Source organism: Oncorhynchus masou, chromosome 19 (assembly GCF_036934945.1).
Source record: "Oncorhynchus masou masou isolate Uvic2021 chromosome 19, UVic_Omas_1.1, whole genome shotgun sequence".
Lineage (NCBI taxonomy): Eukaryota > Metazoa > Chordata > Actinopteri > Salmoniformes > Salmonidae > Oncorhynchus > Oncorhynchus masou.
This window is the reverse complement of record NC_088230.1, coordinates 10,261,398-10,284,144: the sequence shown is the minus strand read 5'-3', so window position 1 is coordinate 10,284,144 and position 22,747 is coordinate 10,261,398. Positions and strand designations below refer to the sequence as shown.

General features: G+C 41.9%; 2 protein-coding genes across 2 annotated transcripts in view; both read left to right on the top strand.

Annotated features, from left to right (window-relative positions):
• The window catches only part of LOC135505786 (phospholipase B1, membrane-associated-like), a 27,273-nt gene extending 18,132 nt beyond the window's left edge, over positions 1-9,141 (top strand). The window contains exons 31-42 of the mRNA XM_064924925.1: positions 753-820; positions 969-1,012; positions 1,635-1,737; positions 1,957-2,008; positions 2,269-2,349; positions 2,482-2,547; positions 2,678-2,772; positions 2,891-2,972; positions 3,195-3,299; positions 3,378-3,473; positions 3,890-3,964; positions 8,231-9,141. Of these exons, the coding sequence (XP_064780997.1) occupies positions 753-820; positions 969-1,012; positions 1,635-1,737; positions 1,957-2,008; positions 2,269-2,349; positions 2,482-2,547; positions 2,678-2,772; positions 2,891-2,972; positions 3,195-3,299; positions 3,378-3,473; positions 3,890-3,964; positions 8,231-8,497 (1,134 nt within the window). The 3' untranslated portion in view covers positions 8,498-9,141. The remainder of the gene's footprint in view (positions 1-752; positions 821-968; positions 1,013-1,634; positions 1,738-1,956; positions 2,009-2,268; positions 2,350-2,481; positions 2,548-2,677; positions 2,773-2,890; positions 2,973-3,194; positions 3,300-3,377; positions 3,474-3,889; positions 3,965-8,230) is intronic.
• LOC135505787 (serine/threonine-protein phosphatase PP1-beta catalytic subunit) lies at positions 9,119-22,747 on the top strand. The gene is made up of 8 exons (XM_064924926.1): positions 9,119-9,194; positions 18,896-19,027; positions 19,521-19,751; positions 20,376-20,480; positions 20,554-20,625; positions 20,703-20,854; positions 20,941-21,075; positions 21,161-22,747. The coding sequence occupies exons 1-8, from the start codon at positions 9,143-9,145 to the stop codon at positions 21,263-21,265; spliced, it is 984 nt and encodes a 327-aa protein (XP_064780998.1). The 5' UTR covers positions 9,119-9,142; the 3' UTR covers positions 21,266-22,747.

Below are 22,747 nucleotides of genomic sequence, written 5' to 3'. Positions count from 1 at the left end.
CCTGGCTCAAAACTAGCTGCAATGATCCAGTGTAATGGTCCAGAGCTTACGGCAGGAATCTGGTGATGTAGTGGACAAAAGCAGTCCGTAATGCTCAGGGTTGATATCGTGCTGTGCAGATTGGCAGGTATTATCCAGGCTAAAAGCAGCTGGTGTCTGAGCTAAAGGTAAAAGCCGCTAGCAGTGGCTAACAATGACTAAATAGCTAGTAGCTAATTAGCTGGTTAGCTTCTGATGGCTAGCCCCTGATGGAGGTTCTAGCTATAAGGTCTAAAAATAGCAGATCCGTATCACACTGGGTGAGACGGGTTGCTGGAAGGTATATTTAATTTGAAAATAGAAAAAAAGGTTTAAATATATTGAAATACATATATACAACAACAAAAAATATGAAAAAACATAACATTTACACGGGACAACAACAAACACGTCCGCACTGCTACGCCATCTTGGAATATCGCCATGCCCTCTGCCACGCCCCCTGCCATGCCCACCACCTTAGCCTCTTTTTGATCCAGAAAAACCCTGATATGAACCATCTAATAATTTGTTATCAGCGAGTCGTTTGGCATTAGTGATGCCCCATTTTATGTTCTAAGTGTTTGTGCAAGTCAAGTGTATTCATATGCATACTAATGTACCAGCAGTACATGCTTGTGTCTGACTGTTATATTATCCTTTGTGCTGAGAGGATACAGTATATTTGTTACATGATGGGTTGTTTATGTGCCTTTGTTGTAATATGTTTGCAGGCAGCAGTTGGAGCCAAGGCAAAGAACGTGTTGCAACTCAACACACAGTATAAAGGAGTGTCATGGAGGTACCTACTGTAATGAATCATGTTGAGAAATAGTCAAACTACACAGCATACATATTATGGACCACTTGCAGAGCACATTGACACTGCCATACTGTTTTTTAACAATTGTCAACAGTGAAATTGACTAAATGTGTGCACATTTCTGCAGTATCGGAGGAGATCAGACCTTGGACACAGTCACCACACTACCAAGTGAGTCACTATTTCCTCTTGTCACTGATCCTATTGGCTCATTTGAAAGGAAAACTCGTTTTTTTTTGTGTTTAGTAGGATAAATTACAAATTCAGTTAACATCTGACTCCAGAGTGATCTGTTCTTGCAATTTGTAGTCTATGGCATTTCAGATTTAGGTATGACATTTTTTTACTCAGCAGTGATGTGGTGAGCTACTTTTGAAAAGTTAAGTAAACTATACGTTTCTTAACTTCTTCCGGGGTGAAGTAATTTGTAGCTTGGTACGCTATATTTTCAGAGTAGCTTCCTCACACTGATGATTTCACATACGACCCGTTTCTGTCACATCTTTGGAGAAAGACTTCAATGAATTCACAGTCAATGAATTCACAGTGCACAAGACATGACATCACCCGTCCCATGATCTTGTGGCTTTGCAGCATTCCACATATCCACAAGATGGCGGTCTCAGCATATGATATCATGACATTCCTTTGGAGTGCAGCCTCCTTGTATAGAGGAAACATTCTTCATCAAGCACCCTCTCTGTAGTTTAGCTAAAATGGACCATTTGATACTGAAATGTCTGTGTGCTTTACCAGAATAAGCCAATAAGTATTTCCCATCTCTCTTTCTCAGACATCCTGAAGAAATTCAACCCTTCCCTCCAGGGATTCTCCAAGGGTCAGGGCTTTCTGCAGAATAACGGCTTCAACATGGCGGTGCCTGGAGCCATGGCCTTGTGAGTAGAGAGCTAAGTTTAGACCTCTCTGTTCCCTCGTCCACTCACTGTACTCTTTTTCCTGTCAGTCTATTTCCCATCCTTTTATTTTGTGTCATCCTTTCATTTGCAGCAGCTCTGGCTGCTAGCCTATCACCTCCCCCTGAGTTTCTCCTGTCTTTTCTTCTCATTTGAATAAAGGCATAATAAACACCACATTTTAACAAATATCTCTTGTAGTGACATCGCAGCCCAAGTCCAAGCTCTCATCAAGGCCATGAAAGATGACAAGGTGAGACTGTTCTATGTCCCATTGGCACCTATTCCATACATAGTGCTCTACTTTTGACCAGAGTTCTATGGGCCCTAGTCAAAAGTAGTGCACCACATGGAGAATCGGTTTCAATTTGGGACGCAGCCTCTTCAATGTGTTGAATAGTTATACTGGACTCAGTTAGTAATCATAATTCCATATTGTTGTATTATATAAGTGTATGATAATCTATAGCTATTTTTCTCTCTTCTCATTGTATCCCTTCGTCTTCCACACAGAAGGTGAATTTTGAACAGGATTGGAAGCTAGTGACCTTATTAGTTGGTGCCAGGGATCTGTGTGATTATTGCATGGACCATGTATGTATTCTTATCCTAAAGTCAAACGAAAGACACAAAAATGTATTACAATCTTAATAACTTTGTTGCACACTGGGGAACTGTGGTAGTGTTAAAAATAGTGTTATTTACTGTATGCTCTTCTTTGCACAGAACAACCTTACACCCAGGAACTACAGTGAGAATCTGATGTTGAGCCTGGACATGCTGTACAAAGAGGTAAGTTATGGACAGCTTGGTAATGGAGATCTATTATAGGTGAAAGCCTGTACTTACTCAACAAGGATCATTTGCAGAATCTAAAGATCTAACCCCCTCTTTTCTCTCTCCCTCCATCTCTCTCGCTAAGGTACCCAGGGTAATGGTCAATGTTATCGAGGTTCTGGAAATGAATCCGTTGAGGAGTGTCAGGAAGAACGATCTGGTCTGCAACCTCATACAGAGGTTTGTTTGGGACCTCCCCATTCCCCCACGAAGACGGCAGCCACACCCATTGCATCGTATGTCGGTAGAATGTGTATATTCAGAACGTTTCCTCTCAAGTGTCTTTGTTTTTGCACAGGAATGCTTGCCCCTGCTTTTTGAACCCTGAAGAGAATTCTCCTGAGCTTGCAGAGGTTAGGCGGATCAACCAGGAGTACCAGGTAAGTGCAGAAAAAGGTCTGAACTACCAGTCTTAAAACATCTGGGATTTGGAGGGTCTTTGCCAATGTTCCAATGTGTCATGTAAAGTATGTTACTCAGAGATACATAAGCTCCATAGATAAAGATACAGGGATTCGATGTGATCCGATCAATCGGACACAATTCTACAATACTTAACAGTGTCTCTTTGTTCTCTCTACCCTCTCTGTGCTTCTGTCCAGATCGAGACTGAGAGACTGGTCTCTGGGGTGCGCTATGATGGGCGAGAGGACTTCACTGTAGTTGTTCAACCCTACTTACGAAACACATTTGTCCCTCTCATTGGGGTGAGTGTGGTTTAACTGCATGCATGTATGCGCAAGCCCGCACAAACACACTGACACTGCGTTCTCTTGTCTCCTCAGATTGGGAAGCCTGACCTGAGTTTATTCTCAGTGGACTGTTTCCACATCAGTGAGCGAGCACACGCTGAGATGGCCATTGCTCTCTGGAACAACATGGTAAAGACAGCCACATAAAGAGTAGTGTGGTCCCAGATCTGTTTGTGCTGTCTTGCCAACTCCCCATGTTCATTTTCAAGACAGCACCCACAGATCTGGGACCAGGCTACATAGAGAGCACTCTTTTTTTATTTGACCTTTATTTAACTAGGCAAGTCATTTAAGAACAAATTCTTATTTTCAATGACGGCCTAGGAACAGTGGGTTAACTGCCTTGTTCAGGGGCAGAACAACAGATTTTTACCTTGTCAGCTCGGAGATTCGATCGTGCAACTTTTCAGTTACTCGTCCAACGCTCTAACCACTAGGCTACCTGCCCCTCTGAAGCTTAACTCAAAACACATGAGCTCTATGGTCAGTGTATTTCCAGGCATACAGGTTTGTGGTCTGACAACGTTATTGTTTTGTTTTTACAGTTGGAGCCGGTAGGCATGAAGCAGGGCTACAACAACTTCACATACGACCGCACCAAGATCAACTGCCCCTCTGAGGTATGCTGAATGCACATGACATGAACACAACATTTATTGGAGAAAAGTTTCCCTGCTGAAAAAACTGCATAGACCAGCATATGCTGGTGACTAGTACTGGTTTCGCTGGTGACCAGCCTTGGTGACAATGACTGCCCCCTCTCATAGAAGCCCAGAAGTTCAAGGGCAACCACAGGCTGTTGTGTTCTTTGTTAGACATTCGTGGTGCCAATACTTGCTTCTATTAGACCAGCTGTGCACTACATGACCAAAAGTATGTGGACACCTGCTTGTCCAACTTCTCATTCCAAAATCACGGGCATTAATATGGAGTTTGTCCCCCTTTTGCTGCTATAACAGTCTCCACTCTTCTGGGAAGACTTTCTACTAGATGTGGGAACATTGCTGTGGGAACTTGCTTCCATTCAGCCATAAGCGCATTAGTAAGGTTGGGCAATTAGGCTTGGCTCGCGGATGGTGTTCCAATTCATCCCAATTGTTCGATGTAGTTGAGGTCAGGTCTTTGTGTAGGCCAGTCAAGTTCTTCTACACCGATTCCAACAAACCATTTCTGTATGGACCTCGCTTTGTGCATGTGGGCATTGTCATGCTGAAACAGGAAAGGGCCTTCCTCAAACTGTTGCCACGAAGTTGGAAGCACAGAATAGTCTAGAATGTCATTGTATGATGAAGCGGTAAGATTTTCCTAGACTGGAACTAAGGGGTCTAGCCCGAAACATGAAAACCAGCCCCAGACCATTATTCCTCCTCCGACAAACTTTACAGTTGGCGCTATGCATTCGGGCAGGTAGCGTTTTCCTGGCATTGCCAAACCCATATTTGTCCGTCGGACTGCCAGATGGTGAAGCTTGGAACTCTGTAGTGAGTGTTACAACCAAAGACAGACGATTTTTAAGTGCTGTGCGCTTCAGCACTTGGCGGTCCTGTTCTGTGAGCTTGTGTGGCCTACCACTTCGTAACTGAGCCATTGTTGCTCCTATACGTTTCTACTTCACAATAACAGCACTTACGGTTGACCGGAGTAGCTCTAGCAGGACAGAAATTTCATGAACTGACTTGTTGGAAAGGTGGCATCCTATGACGGTACCATGTTGAAAGTCACTGAGCTCTTCAGTAAGGATGGAGTTTGCATGGCTGTGTGCTTGATTTTATACACATTTCAGCAATTATTTAAAATTGCAGACATTAAAGCTACAATATGTAACTTTTTAGTTGACCCGACCAAATTCACATAGAAATGTGAGTTATAGATCTGTCTTTGTCATTGAAAGCAAGTCTAAGAAGCTATGGATATGTTCTATGTGCGCTATTTCTATGCATCCCGTTCTTAAGTTTCATTTTTGCATCTTTTATTTTCGGTTTTGTACACCAGCTTCAAACAGCTGAAAAGAAAATATTTGTGGATATGGAAAATATATTTCACACCGGTTTAGATGGTACAATTCTCTACACAATGACTGCTTGTTTTGCCAAATAAACTGAAATAAAATTAACAATAAGAATTTTAGCAACCAGGAAACCAGAAAATATCATTTAGATTCTACCAGCAACCTGCAGTACCGCGGTCGGCCCGGTCGGCCTTCAACTTGCGATCGTCAATGAGAGGGGGCAGCACTGACCTAGCCTGCAACGTTACTTCCTGGACTAGCTCAATCTGCACATGTTATGTCTCTATGAGACACTATCTTATTAAGCTAAAAATCTACTTCTATGGGAAGATCTCAAGGGCATACTGCACGCATCCTGTCTCCTCGTCTCCTACTCAAAACACATTGGATGAGAAAGACAGAGGTCCCTCTCCCCTAACCTTCTCCTCCAATTTGTTTTTAGAATGATACGAGGAGAGAGGATGCAAAGAGTATGCAATTGAGATCTTCCCCTTGGCTTCAAATGCGCTATTGAGTCGTCACATAGGAATGAATGGTGTCAAATCAAATCAAATTTTATTTGTCACATACACATGGTTAGCAGATGTTAATGCGAGTGTAGCGAAATGCTTGTGCTTCTAGTTCTGACAATGCAGTAATAACCAACAAGTAATCTAACTAACAATTCCAAAACTAATTTCTTATACACAGTGTAAGGGGAAAAGAATATGTACATAAAGATATATGAATGAGTGATGGTACAGAGCAGCATAGGCAGATACAGTAGATGGTGATCACGTGATCAATGGCTTTATCCATTTACAGTATATATACAATCTATGAACCAGCTAGACCCTGCTGGTCAGATCAGCTTGACCAGCTAGACTAGGGATGGGCAACTTTTGTAGGCCACGGATAAATCCCCCCCCCAAAAAAAATCTAAATATATATACCGTACCAGTCAAAAATTTGGACACACCTACTCATTCATGGGTTTTTCTTAATTTTTACTATTTTCTATATTGTAGAATAATAGTGAAGACATCAAATCTATGAAATAACATATGAAATAATAATATTTTATATTTGAGATTCTTCAAAGTAGCCACCATTTGCCTTGATGACAGATTTGCACATGCTTGGCATTCTCTCAACGAGCTTCATGAGGTAGTCACCTGGAATGCATTTCAATTAACAGGTGTGCCTTCTAAAAAATGTATTTGTGGAATGTCTTTCCTTCTTAATGCGTTTGAGCCAATCAGTTGTGTCGTGATAAGTTAGGGGTGGTATACAGAAGATAGCGCTATTTAGGTAAAAGACCAAGTCCATATTATGGCAAGAGCAGCTCAAATAAGCAAAGAGAAACAACAGTCCATCGTTACTTTAAAACATGAAGGTCAGTCAACCTGGAAAATTAGAAGAATTTTGAAAGTTTCTTCAAGTGCAGTCGCAAAAACCCTCAAGCACTATGATGAAACTGGCTCTCAATGAGGACCACGGGTTACTTACTTATAAGTTAAATACTTATTTTCCACCATAATTTGCAAATAAATTCATTAAAAATCATATAATGTGATTTTCTGGATTTTTTCCACCCTCATTTTGTCTGTCATAGTTGAAGTGTACCTACGATGAAAATTACAGGCCTCTCATCTTTTTAAGTGGGAGAACTTGCACAATTGGTGGCTGACTAAATACTTTTTTGCCCCACTGTACATATAATTTTTTTTTTTTACTCACAGTCTCAACTTTATCATATATGCATAGTCACTTTAACCATACATTCATGTACATACTCCCTCAATTGGCCCGACCAACCAGTGCTCCCGCACATTGGCTAACCGGGCTATCTGCATTATGTCCCGCCACCCACCACCCGCCAACCCCTCTTTTACGCTACCACTACTCTCTGTTCATCATATATGCATAGTCCCTTTAACCATATCTACATGTACATACTACCTCAATCAGTCTGACTAACTGGTATGTATGTAGCCTCGCTACTGTTATTTTTCACTGTCTTTTTACTGTTGTTTGCATTTCTTTACTTACCTATTGTTCACCTAATACCTAATACCTTTTTTGCACTATTGGTTAGAGCCTGTAAGTAAGCATTTCACTGTAATACCTGTTGTATTCGGTGCACGTGACAAATAAACTTTGATTTGATTTGAACTTACTGTTGAGTGTTAGAATAGTAAAATACTCAAAGTACAATTTCAAAATATGGTTGTGCATCAGCTGTTTTCTCTTGTTATGTCAGTAACTGTCAGAGAAAAATGTGTAGAATTGCAGGAAATTAGCTGTTAAACTGCTATTTTGTCCCCTGCCACATGGCAAAATGAGTAGAATTGCATGAAATGAATTATAAAATGTCAATATCTTCTCGCCACCCCATGGCAAAATGTGCAGAATTGAAGCAAACTTGTTTTAAAATTGCAACATTTCCCTACAGCCCATGGCAAACAAGAATGGCAGGAAATTAAATCTAAAACTTATCTCCGATGTCAAGAGTGGAGCCCCTTATGATGAGTTCAGATATTTTTGTGGCCCCCACACCAATCAAAGTTGCCCATCCCTGAGCAAGACCATGCTGGTCAGAGCAGCTTGACCAGCATAGGCCAATATGGACCAGCATAGACAAGCAAGGACCAGCTTGAAATGCATGCTGGTCTATGCTGTTTTTTTTTAGCAGGGTTGATCAGGTGTTGGCTGAATTGGCAATCAGTGAGTTAGTTGTCGGCTTACTTGACAGTACGTGTGGGTTGTCGAGTGTGTTGGTTGAGCAGTAGACCATTTTAGTCATATCACCTCCTGAAAGCTATTTCTTACAATGTCTAAGAAGAAGATCTATGCTCAGGTTAGTTTCCCCTGAACTGAAATTTGCTCTCTCCTTTAGGATCAACCCTTCATCTTCACTAAGGTCAATAGCCTCCCGAGTCCACCTGTTACCACCACCACCCCTGTCCCAGTCACTAACACCACCACCCCCAGCGCCTTGCCCCAGTGTGACTCCTCCATACCTGTGTGGGTGCCCGTGTTGCTGGGCGTCACTGGCTTACTGATCGGCTGGGGAATCACATGGCTACTCATGTCCTGCAGAGAACGGCGGAATAAGAGGAAAATGGGAGAGAAAGAGGTTGAGATGAAAGGAACTGGTTTCTAATGATATTCAGCAACAGATAACAAATACTTTTTTCTAGTTTGAATGTGGAAATACAGTGTCAAAAGCATGTAGGTGGCATAGACAATAATTTAGCTTTGTATGGTTAAATTGTCAGTAACTATGTCATTGGGTATTTCAAGAGAAATGTTGGCATTCAATTGCATCATGTGAGCCCCTATGAATAACCAGGATGAATAGGTCAGCGTAACCCAAGCCCATTGCAATAGAAGTTGGAGCCATTGTCCTTGGAGATTAACAAAGGGAGAAAGGGGAGTATTTTATTGAGGGTACACAACAAGTTGCCTCACCATGTTAATATTTGATAGAGCTATGATAGAGGGGTTACAATAAAAGTAATGGATATCCCCAAATTATGTTAATAAACTTAGAATGTACCTTGTTTGCAGGCAGGTCAGCTTCAATGAAGGGTAAAGAAAGCTACCTGCAAAATGTTTTGTACCACCAAATACGATTTTAAAAAAGCTCGTACCGTACTGCTGGTTACAAATCTTTGCCAAAATACAGAAAGCCTGAGTGAACCAAAATAAACTAGAGTACACCGTTTGTACAGTAGTAGACCACGCCCTCTGCTGGTGAGCACGACGTAGTTCTCTCTGCGTAGTAGTTTTTAGTGTTTCGAAGAAAATGGCGGAAAGCGAGCTCAACGTTGATAGCATCATCTCTCGATTGCTTGAAGGTATGCTGTTTTTGCTTTGCAATTAACCGTGTGGTTACTTGGTGGGGACAGCAAAGAAAAAGGATGTAACAATTTTATGTCATTTTCAGGTGTCGAAGAACGAATGTAAAATCATATTTGGTGACGCCAGTTGACTTTGCTAGCTAGCGAGCGCGTCAGAGGAGAAAGGTGGAACTGGGAGAGTGGTTCAACAAACTAGTGACTTTAGCCTTAGCTAACTGTGTTATGCCCTGTTTAAGTAACTACCATTTAACTGTAACTAGTTAGTTAATTTGCCAAAAAAAGCAACATCTGTTTGAATATAAATATATGCTGTCACGTTTGATTTGTGTTATGCTAGCTAACGCGGTGTGTTACAGTAACGTTAGATATATGATCAAGCAAGCAAACGTTACTCTAGTTTACGAAATTAGCTAGTTAGATACTCTTTGCCTAGCGCAGGACATGGATGTTTTTTTATTATTATATATATAGATATATAGATGCACATTTTTATTGCTCGTTAGGCACTAGTGTTAGCTTTTATACCTTGATGAGAGGGGGCTTTGCCAGCGTGAACACACGCCCCTCTCCGTCCGTGTTGCTAGGTAAGTCAGTTAAGCTAGCTAGATTCAGATTTGTTTAACGCAAGGCTGTATAGGGGCTATTACGTTGTTAGTGAAGAAAGAATGCCTCTAACTTAGTCATATGTCTATGTGTAACGTTTATAGGTAGCAATAACACAGAAAAGCCCGAGTTAGCTAGTATGCGTCAACTCGAGCAGTCACAACATTGATTTAACCTGCCATTGACGTCTACTCAGTTTCGCATCTGTAGCGAGTTAGTCATTTTACAAACCGCTTTCAATGTTGGTTTGGTATGTACCCACCTGAGCGTTTTATTTTCTGTACTGAAATCACCTATGGAAGATGTCACACTTCAGCCTACATGAAAAGCATGTTTTGTCTGGATTTCTTTTTTCATATAAATTGTTGAGATGTTGAAGACCACAGTCAACCTGATATTACATGCTGTACATTTTGCCATCAAACACCTTTTCGTGACACTGTCCCAATTGGAACACTCAGCAAAAGTGGCAACCACCTGTTTTATTCAGTTCAGCACATTGCTGAACTGAAATTGCAGGACTTTGAAAAATCCCAATTAGGGATGTTAATGGATAACCTTTAATTGGTTAGCCCTGGAAAATACACTTGACCAGTCATGCTTACCAGTCTATCAGTTAATTTTCATAATTGTGAGGAATAAAATTGGTGTGTGTGTGTAGTTTTACATTGGTCTTCATGTATCTTATTTGTCACATTTGCAAAGCATACAGAGCCTAGTTTTAGGAACGGAATAGCCTATCACCTGCCAGACCGTGCGGAAGCAGCTCCTAAAAAAGGCTGGTACTGGAGTGGAAAGATAAATAAAAATAGTAGCAGTCTAAATCTCAACTAGCTCACCTCCCGTTCCCCAATCGAGTGCATAGGCTATAGTCAACGGTAGTCAGGCTATCAACGAGTCACCCACCACTTTGCAATGTGAGCTTGAGGCAGTATAATTGTTTGAAACCCAATTGTTTTATTTCAAATAATAAGCCATTTAAAGTAAAATCAAATGTTATTAGTCACATGAGCCAAATACAACTGCTTACTTACGAGCCGCTAACCAACAATGCAGTTTAAAAAGAAATATAAGAATAAGAACTAAAAGTAACAAGTAATTAAAGAGCAGCAGTAAAATAACAATAGCAAGACTATACAGGGGGGCACTGGTTAGTTGAGGTCATATGTACATGTAGATAGAGTTATTAAAGTGACTATGCATAGATAACAGCTACCCTCTGAAGCCTATTGGACCTAGACTTGGTGCTCCGTTACTGCTTGCCGTGCGGTAGCAGAGAGAACAGTCTATGACTAGGGTGGCTGGAATCTTTTTAGGGCCTTCCTCTGACACCGCCTAGTATAGAGGTCCTGAATGGCAGGTCCTGGATGGCCCCAGTGATGTACTGGGCCGTTTGCACTACCCTCTTGTAGTGCCTTGGGGTCGGAGCCCGAGCAGTTGCCATACCAGGCAGTGACGCAACCAGTCAGGATGTTCTCGATGGTAGATCCTTTTGAGGATTTGAGAACTCATGCCAAATCTTTTCAATCTCCTGAGGGGGAATAGGTTTTGTCGTGCCCTCTTCACAACTGTCTTGGTGTGCTTGGACACCAAGGAACTTGAAGCTCTTAACCCTGCTCCACTGCAGCCCCGTCGATGAGAATGGGGGTGTTTCTGGTCTTTTTTTTCTTGTAGTCCACAATCATCTCCTTTATCTTGATCATGTTGAGGTAGAGCTTGTTGTCCTGGCACCACACGACCTGGTCTCTGACCTCCCTATAGGCTGTCTCATCGTTGTCGGTGGTCAGGTCTTCCACTGTTGTGTCATCGGCAAACTTAATGATGGTGTTGTGCCTGGCCGTGCAGTCATGAGTAAACATGGAGTACAGAAGGGGACTGAGCACGCACCCTTAAGGGGCCCCTGTGTTGAGGATCAGCGTGGCGAATATGTTGTTACCTACCCTTACCACCTGGGGGTGGCCCGTCAGTAAGTCTAGAATCCAGTTGCAGAGGGAGGTGTTTAGTCTCAGGGTCCTTAGCTTATTGATGAGCTTTGAGGGCAGTATGGTGTTGAATGCTGAGCTGTAGTCAATGAATAGAATTCTCACAGGTGCTATTTTTGTCCAGGTGGGAAAGGGCAGTGTGGAGTGCAATAGAGATTGCATCATCTGTGGATCTGTTGGAGTGCTATGCAAATTGGAGTGGGTCTAGGGTATCTGTGATAATGGTGTTGATGTGAGCCATGACCAACCTTTCAAAGCACCTCATGGCTACAGCCGTGAGTGCTATGGGTCGGTAGTCCATTAGGCAGGTTACCTTAGTGTTCCTGGGCACAGGCTAGAGGTTGACCGATTTAGATTTTTCAACGCCGATACCGATTATTGGAGGACCAAAAACAGCCTATACCGATTAATCGGACGATTTCTTATATATATATATATATATATTGTAATAATGACAATTACAACAATACTGAATGAACACTTATTTTAACTTAATATAATACATTAATAAAATCAATTTAGCCTCAAATAAATAATGAAACATGTTCAATTTGGTTTAAATACTGCAAAAACAAAGTGTTGGAGGAGAAAGTAGAAGTGCAATATGTGCCATGTAAGAAAGCTAACGTTTAAGTTCATTGCTCAGAACATGAGAACATATGAAAGCTGGTGGTTCCTTTTAACAGGAGTCTTCAATATTCCCAGGTAAGAAGTTTTAGGTTGTAGTTATTATAGGAATTATAGGACTATTTCTCTCTCTACCATTTGTATTTCATTAACCTTTTGACTATTGGATGTTCTTATAGGCACTTTAGTATTGCCAGTGTAACAGTATAGCTTCCGTCCCTCTCCTCGCTCCGACCTTGGCTCGAACCAGGAACACATCGACAGCAGCCACCCTTGAAGCAGTGTTACCCATGCAGAGCAAGGGGAACAACCACTCCCAAGTCTCAGAGCGAGTGATGTTTGAAACGCTATTAGCGCGCACCCCGCTAACTAGCTGGCCATTTCACATTGGTTACACCTGCCTAATCTCGGGAGTTGATAGGCTTGAAGTCATAAACAGCGCAATTCTTGAAGCACAACAGAGCTGCTGGCAAAACGCACGGAAGTGCTGTTTGAATGAATGCTTACGAGCCTGCTGGTGCCTACCACCGCTAAGTCAGACTGCTCTATCAAATCATAGACTTAGTTATAACATGATAACACACAGATATACGAGCCTTAAGTCATTAATATGGTCGAATCCAGAAAACTATCATCTCGAAAACAAGAAGTTTATTCTTTCAGTGAAAGACAAAACCGTTCTGTATTTTATCTAACGGGGTGGCATCTATAAGTCTAAATATTCCTGTTACATTGCACAACCTTCAATGTTATGTCATAATTACGTAAAATTCTGGCAGGTGGCCCAAACACTTGCATATACACTGACTCTGCGTGCAATGAACGCAAGAGAAGTGACACAATTTCACCTGGTTAATATTGCCTGCTAACATGGATTTCTTTTAGATAAATATACATGTTTAAAGATATATACTTCTGTGTATTGATTTTAAGAAAGGCATTGATGTTTATGGTTAGGTACACATTGGAGCAACGATACGCACCGCATCGATTATATGCAACGCAGGACACGCTAGATAAACTAGTAATATCATCAACCATGTGTAGTTAACTAGTGATTATGATTGATTGATTGTTTTTTATAAGATAAGTTTAATGCTAGCTAGCAACTTACCTTGGCTTCTACTGCATTCACATAACAGGCAGGCTCCTTGTGGAGTGCAATGTAAATCAGGTGGTTAGAGCGTTGGACTAGTTAACTCTAAGGTTGCAAGATTGAATCCCCCGAGCTGACAAGGTAAAAATCTGTCGTTTTGCCCCTGAACGAGGCAGTTAACCCACCGCTCCTAGGCCGTCATTGAAAATAAGAATGTGTTCTTAACTGACTTGCCTAGTTAAATAAAGGTGTTTAAAAATATATATATTTTATTTTTAAAAACGACTAAATCGGCCATTCCGATTAATCGGTCGACCTCTAGCACAGGCACTATGATGCACACTGCTTAAAACATGTTGGTAATTACAGACTCGGACATGGAGAGGTTTAAAATGTCAGTGAAGACACTTGCCAGTTGGTCAGTGCATGCTCGCAGTACACGTCCTGGTAATCCGTCTGGCCCTGCGGCCTTGTGAATGTTGACCTGTTTAAAGGTCTTACTCACATCGGCTGCGGAGAGCATGATCACACAGTCTTCCGGCACAGCTAGTGCTCTCGTGTTATGTTTCAGTGCAATTTGCCTCGAAGCGAGCATAGAAGTCGTTTAGCTCGTCTGGTAGGCTCGTGTCATTGGGCAGCTCTCGGTTGTGCTTCCCTTTGTAGTCTGTAATGGTTTGCAAGCCCTGCCACATCCGACGAGCATCAAAGCCGGTGTAGTACGATTCGATCTTAGTCCTCTATTGACGCTTTGCCTGTTTGATGGTTTGTCAGGTGGCATAGTGGGATTTCTTATAAGACTCCAGCTCCGTGAAAGCGGCAGCTCTAGCCTTTAGCTCAATGTGGATGTTGCCTGTAATCCATGGCTTCTGGTTGGGGTATGTACTAGAGGGCGACCGATTAATCGGCATGGCCGATTTAATTAGGGGGACACCGATTACATTGCAATCCACAAGGAGACTGCGTGGCAGGCTGACCACCTGTTACACAAGTGCAGCATCAAAATTACCTGGTGGCTGCAAGGAGCCAGGCTAAGTTGCTAGCTAGCATTGATTATATTTTACAAGATAAGTTTAATCTTCACTTAATGACTAGTTAACCTAGGAATATCATCAATTATGTGTAGTTATCTAGCTTGTCCTGCGTTGCATATAATCAATGTGGTGCCTGTTAATTTATCATCGACTCACAGCCTACTTCGCCAAACGGGTAATGATTTAACAAAAGTGCATTCGAGAAAAAAGCACAATCATTGCACAAATGTACCTAACCATAAACGTCAATGCCTTTCTTAACCTCTTGAAACTCCCCATCCCGGATCCGGGATTGTGACTAAGCCTCAGGCTCATTAGCATAACGCAACGTTAACGATTTCTGAAAATCGCAAATAAAATTAAAATAATGCGTTTGCTCTCAAGCTTAGCCTTTTCTTAACAACACTGTCATCTCAGATTTTCAAAATATGCTTTTGAACCATAGAAATTGACTAATTTGTGTAAGAGTATGCAAAGCTAGCATAGCATTTTGTGTAGCATGTAGCACGCAACATTTTCACAAAAGCCAGATAACCAAATAAATAAAATCATTTACCTTTGAAGAGCTTCTGATGTTTTCAATGAGGAGACTCCCAGCCACATACCAAATGCGCAGTGTTTCCTGAAAGCGTCTGTGTGTAGGAGAAATCGTTCCGTTTTCTACATTGCGCCTGGCTACCGAAACGAACCGAAAATGCAGTCACCTACAACGTGAAACTTTTTCCGGATTAACTACATAATATCGACCGAAACATGGCAAACGTTGTTTGGAATCAATCCTCAAGGTGTTTTTTCACATATCTCTTCATTGACATGCAGTTCATGGAAGCTTGCTTCTCTCTCTGTGCCCCATGGAAAAATACTGGCAGGTGACTTTTGCGCACCAATTTCGGCGCAGGACACCGGGCGGACACGTGGTAAATGTGGTCTCTTATGGTCAATCTTCCAACGATCTGCCTACAAATACGTCACAATGCTGCAGACACCTTGGGGAAACGACAGAAAGGGCAGACTCATTCCTCTTGCGTTCACAGCCATATAAGGAGATCATGAAAGACAGAGCCTCAAAAATCCTTGTCATTTCCTGGATGCCAAGTCATCTTGGTTTTGCCTGAAGCTCACGTTAAAGGGCACGCACAGAGAAGATATTTGTATTTCTGGACACGTCAGAGTGTTTTCTTTCGAACAGTAGCAATTATATGCATAGTCGAGCATCTTTTTGTGACAAAATATCTTGTTTAAAACGGGAACGTTTTTCTTCCAAAAATGAAATAGCGCCACCATAAGTGTAAGAGGTTAAAATCAATACACAGAAGTATAATTTTTTTTAACCTGCATATTTAGTTAAAATAAATTAATGTTAGCAGGCTATATTAACTAGGGAAATTGTCACTTCTCTTGCGTTCAGTGTAAGCGGAGTCGGGGTATATGCAGCAGTTTGGGCTGCCCAGCTCATTACAAACTGCGTGAAGACCATTTCTTCCTAACAAAGACCATAATTAATTTGCCAGAATTTTACATAATTATGACATAGCATTGAAGGTTGTGCAGTGTAACAGCAATATTTAGACTTAAGGTTGCCACCCGTTCAATAAAATACAGAACGGTTCCGTATTTCACTGAAAGAATAAATGTTTTGTTTTTGAAATAATACTTTACGGATTTGACCATATTAATGACCAAAGGCTCATATTTCTGTGTGTTTATTATAATTAAGTTTGAGTTTATATTTGATAGAGCAGTCTCACTGAGCGGTGGTAGGCAGCAGCAGGCTCGTAAGCATTCATTCAAACAGCACATTACTGCGTTTGCCAGCAGCTCTTAGCAATGCTTGAAGCACAGCGCTGTTTATGACTTCAAGCCGATCAACTCCCGAGATTAGGCTGGCAATACTAAAGTGCCTATAAGAACATCCAATAGTCAAAGGTATATGAAATACAAATGGCATAGAGTGAAATAGTCGACGTGTCATTATTCCTATAATAACTACAACCTAAAACTTCTTAACTGGTAATATGTTCTGAGCAAGGAACACATATTGCACTTTTACTTTCTCTTTCAACACTGTTTTTGTATTATTTAAACTAAATTAAACATGTTTAATTATTTATTTGAGGCTACATTGATTTCATGTATTATATTAAGTTAAAATAAGTGTTCATTCAGTATTGTTGTAATTGTTATTTACATATATATACATATATATATCGGCTGATTTAATCGCCTTTTTTTGGTCCTCCAGTAATCCGTATCGGCGTTGAAAACTCATAATCGGTCGACCTCTAGTATGTACGTACGGTCACTGTGGGGACGATGTCATCGATGCACTTATTGATTAAGCCAATGACTGATGTGGTGTACTCCTCAATGTCATCGGAGGAATCCCGAAACATATTTCAGTCTGTGCTAGCAAAACAGTTCTGTAGCTTAGCATCATTTCTTACCTTGCTTCAAAGGTAGCCTAGCCAAAATCTCACTATAGAAACATGGAGGCAATTATTTCATAAGGACTTCATTGTGCCATTAACCTGCCTTTCTCTCCTGTTCTATTGGTTTCTATATCAACTTTCTTTGTTTTTCCAGAAGCCAAATGTACAATCCTAGTCATATTAGCATCCCATCCAAGTGGTTGCTATTAGATTCCCCCTCTTTCTAAGTATCTAAAAGAGATTTTTATCTGTCACATATGGAACTCTTCACATTAGGTGCGCTGTTTAGAATAGTTTTTTTCATGCAAATGTTTGAAAATAACATTTTATTAGCTGACGACAGGCTTGCTGTTGTTGCATGTTTCCATTAAGCTCTTATTGAAAAATGTCAGTTCCTTGTACGCATGCATAGTATTTTCTGTTGGTCATGTCATTTTAAAAAAGAAAAACAATTCTGACAATGAGGGTCAGCAGCAAAATTGACATCCTTAATCCCAACTCAATTTCATCCAGACCACTAGCAGGGAGCTTGCCTAAGTCACCCAGTGACTCCCTGAAAAGTATTAGCCAAACTAATTGTGGGCTCCCAAGTGGCGCAGCGGTGTAAGGCACTGCATCTCAGTGCTAGAGCCGTCACTACAGACACTCTGGTTTGAATCCAGAAGGCCCCGGTGCTCAACTGAGCAAGAGGACAAGTACATTTGTGCCTAGTTTGAGAAACAGACGCTTCACAAGTCCTCAACTGGCAGCTTCATTAAATAGTACTCGCAAAACACCAGTCTCAACGTCAACAGTGAAGAGGCGACCCCGCAGGTGTTGCAAAGAAAAGCCTTATCTCAGTCTGGCCAATAAAGAGAAAAGATTAAGATGGGCAAAAGAACAGACACTGGACAGAGGAAGATTGGAAAAAAGTGTTATGGACAGACTTATTTAAGTTTGAGGTGTTCGGATCACAAAGAAGAACATTCGTGGGATGCAGAAAAAGGAAAAGTTGCTGAAGCAGTGCTTGACCCCATCTGTCAAGTATGGTGGAGGCAATGTGATGGTCTGGGGGTGCTTTGTACGGTGGTGAAGTGGGAGATTTGTACAGGGAAAAAGGGATCTTGAAGGAAGGGTAGCATTCCATTTTGCAACGCCATGCCATACCTTGTGGACGGCGCTTAATTGGAGCCAATTTCCTCCTTCAACAGGACAATGACCCAAAACACTGCTCCAAACTATGCAGGAACAATTTAGGGAAGAAGCCGTCAGCTGGTATGTCTGTGCTGGCCACTCCATTATTGTCACCGGATCTCAACCCTATTGAGCTTGGGAGCAGTATGTTACGTAAGAAGTGCCCATCAAGCCAATTTGTGGGAGGTGCTTCAGAAAGCATAGGGTGAAATATCTTCAGATTACCTCAACAAATTGACAACTAGAATGCCAAAGGTCTACAAGGCTGTAATTCCTGCAAATGGACGATTCTTTGGCAAAAGAAAAGTTTGAATGACAATTTCAATTAAAAATCATTATTTATAACCTTGCCAATGTCTTGACTATATTTCCTATTCATTTTGCAACTAATTTCATGTATGTTTCCATGGAAAACAAGAACATTTCTAAGTGACCCCAAACTTTTGAATGGTAGTGTACATGTGTCGTCGTCTGTTCTTTTTAAAAACATGTCGACAAGATGTTTTTTAGTCGGGACAACCCTACTGTATAAATTCGACTGGTTACACTTCTCCAGCCCTGTCTCTCAGCTGTTTAACGAAACAGGTGGGGCGAACACTTTGTTTCAACAGCAGATTGCCACTTTAAGTGGTTGCATATTCTGCACTAGTTTGAAGACAATGAAAAGCACATGACACATTTAAAGCCAGCACGATTTAAAATGGAGAGAAGGGTCATGACTCGTGGTTGTGATTTATAACCCTATCTTTCTCTCAAGTACGAGGATGTCGTCCAGGGAAGATAGTCCAGATGACGGAGGCGGAGGTGCGGGGGTTGTGCATCAAGTCCCGGGAGATCTTCCTCAGTCAGCCCATTCTACTGGAGCTGGAGGCTCCTCTCAAAATCTGCGGTCAGTAAAATGAATTATTCCTCTTCCTTCCTACTGCTATATCCTTACTCCTGGGCCCTCTTTGTTTCCCCCTGAGAGGACAAATAGCATATGAGAAATACCAGGGTTAGAAAAATATCAGCTGTCTGAATAAAGACATAGGCCTAATGTTTGTGAATTTACATGAACGTGAAAAGGGCATCCTCACCCACACACAGTTGTCTTTAAACCAACATGTCAGAGAGAAAGGAGAGGGTAGGATAACACATTGGGGAGACATAGGCCTAGCTCAGTAAGTAGAGAAGTAGGATGTAAGTGGTATGTGTCTCCCTCAAGTGTCTGCTGCTCTGCAGGATGTGACCATCTCCCTTCCAGCAAGGACAATCTGGATCAAGCTCACTCTCCACTCCTGCCAATTGTCCAGGCTATGTCAATCTCAATGTGACTACCCTGGTTAAATAAAACCTATTATAATGGTTGTCTCATAACCTCTCTGCTCTTGTTCTCCCACTAGGTGATATCCATGGCCAGTACACAGACCTGCTGCGGCTCTTTGAGTACGGGGGCTTCCCGCCGGAGGCTAACTACCTGTTCCTGGGAGACTACGTGGACCGAGGCAAGCAGTCCCTGGAGACCATCTGTTTACTGCTGGCCTACAAGATCAAATACCCCGAGAACTTCTTCCTACTCAGAGGCAACCACGAGTGTGCTTCCATCAACCGCATCTACGGTTTCTATGATGAGTGTAAGACAGGAAGCAGTGTCTCTCACACTCATACACACGCTGAATCGGTTATCTTTCTGTGTCTGCGGCACTTTTTGTGGAAAGGGCCAACACACAAATGGAATTCATAATGGCAATGGTTTTGTGTTCTCTACTGAGTATACCAAACATTAGGAACACCTTCCTAATATTGAGTTGCACCACCTCAGAACAGTCTCTATTCATCTGGGCATGGACTCTACAAGGTGTTGAAAGTGTTCCACAGGGATGCTAACGCATGTTGACTCCAATGCTTCCCACAGTTGTGTCAAGTTGGCTGGATATCTTTGGGGTGGTGGACCATTCTTGATACACACGAGAAACTGTTGAGCGTTATAAACCCAGCAGTGTTGACATAATCAAACCGGTGAGCCTGGCACCTACCATACCCAATTCAAAGGCACAAACAATCCAGTCTCAATTGTCTTTAGGCTAAAAAACAAAAAGCTACGCTCATACTGTTCATCTATATTGATTTGAAGTGGATTTAACAAGTGACATCAGTAAGGGATCATAGCTTTCACCTGGTGTCATGGAAAGAGCAGGTGTTCTTAATGTTTTATATACTCTGTGTAATTCCATGTCTTTCTATGTTGTGTTCCCCAGGCAAACGCAGATTCAACATAAAGCTGTGGAAGACCTTCACAGATTGCTTCAACTGTCTGCCCATCGCCGCTATAATCGATGAGAAGATCTTCTGCTGCCATGGAGGTATTCGTGGGTGCTTTTCTATCAATTATTTTTCTATGAATATTATTAATTCACAATCATCCCTCTTCCTCAGGTCTCTCTCCTGATCTACAGTCCATGGAGCAAATTCGACGCATCATGAGGCCAACCGATGTCCCTGACACAGGTGTGTAAACGTGTGTGTGTGTGTGTGGTACATGTGCTGTATTTGTGGTGGCTCTGACTGCACTCTCTCTGTGCTAGGACTGCTGTGTGATCTGCTGTGGTCGGATCCAGACAAAGACGTGCAGGGCTGGGGGGAAAACGACCGAGGCGTCTCCTTCACCTTTGGGGCTGACGTGGTCAGCAAGTTCCTCAACCGCCACGACCTGGACCTCATCTGCAGAGCCCACCAGGTAGAGCCTAATGTATGAGGGCTATGTTCATTTGGATGCCTCTCTAAAGAAGGTTTATTAACTCATGTGTTGTTCTGTACTGGAAGGTTGTTGAGGACGGCTATGAGTTTTTTGCCAAACGGCAGCTGGTGACGCTGTTCTCGGCTCCCAACTACTGCGGGGAGTTTGATAACGCTGGGGGCATGATGAGCGTTGACGAGTCCCTCATGTGTTCCTTTCAGGTGAGAACTCGCACGTAAACACACTTACTGTGGATGAGTCTCCCAATACTGGAAACAAGCTGAGTATTAATACTTTCTCTTTCAGATTTTGAAGCCGTCAGAGAAAAAAGCTAAGTACCAGTATGGAGGGGTGAACTCGGGACGCCCCGTAACCCCGCCCCGTACTGCCCAAGCCCCCAAGAAGAGGTGAGCGTCTGGCCCCCCCCTTCCCCCCCCGTCACGCATTCTCCTCGCACCCTTTCCCCTGCTGTCCCCTCCCTCCCATCTATAGGAAGCGCTCTCGCCCCCCCTGACCCCCACTCACCTCTTTCATATATGTGTAAAACATAAAATCTTTGCTGTGAACTTTTGTTTTTTTATTCATAATGTAGGTGACTTGTGGTTTTTCAATGCTATGAAATGTGTTGCTCAGGTTAAGGTGCAGCAATACGATACAAACCTTTTGTGGAAAGGGGCAACACATTTGGAACCGCTGCTTTTCTGCCTTCAAACATAGTAAAAAGTATAGCCTCTTATTTGAGTGAGGTGGGTTCTTTACCCCCAGCCAACGTTAACTCTTCCAGATCTATAACGTTTCCAGACCCTTGCATTTTCCCTGCTAATGCGTATGTAACCTTCTCACAATATTACTAATAACATACCATTTTCCTCCCACATTTTGGCTACAGTAACTGATTGGAATGGTTTAGCCTCCTAGTGAGTTTGGAGAATGTCATTTTCACCCTGTTGGACTCAATGTTTTCTTTATGCGGACACTAATGAAGTTTTAACAAAATTACTTTGAAAGTACTCATACAAATGCATATTATCAGAACCATACAAAATGATGGTATATACACACGGGGCATGTATTGCGTACACATTCTATACAGAAAAGTACTAGTACAGTTAAGGTTATGTGTACTAACTCAAAGGGCTCACAAATGGGTGTTCCAAAAGCCTGTTGGTTTTGAATCAAGCCCCTCCACCCCCACACCAGCCTCTCTTCTTACCCACTGAACCTGCTTCCATTGCTGAAGACTGTTTGTTATGGACATTGCTTTTACTGTATGCCTGTGAGAATGCATAGATGGTTGTGGCTTGGGAAGTTAAAGGCAAGATTCAAGACACCTGGTTTCAATTGGTGTTCAGTAGCCTATTATTTTTCTCACACGACAAGACTATTTCCATTTTTTTTTTTTTTTTTACATTTTTTAACTTATGAGCTATTTTCAGCATTGCCCCTGCAGTTCTTGTAAACATTAAATATTACACAAGGAGGTCAGCTCATGTTTACCAAGCTAGCAGAGATGGCACTTTTTACTCTGCAGTGTCAGTTACTTAGACATTGCTGCCCCCTAGTGGTAGATTGACCACCTAAAGAGGTTGAAGACGTCAACAACAAGCAAGGCATCAGAATGCATGAGCCAGTGAGTATATCTACTTGGACCTTTCCTGTATGCTGATTCCAATATCTGGTTCAGAATTATTATTCTCATCCAACTAATGAGCTTACTAAGGAAAATTTTAAGTAACATTTTAGTTTGAGTTAGGGCATATCTCGCCTTTTGCCTTGTTCTCATTTATCGATCTCTATTCAAGTTGGAAACTGTCATTGTTTTTAAACAGTTTTGAGATTTGTACAAGTTTGTTTCAGAATCTTTGAATGGAATAAATGGAACAGTGCTGTTGA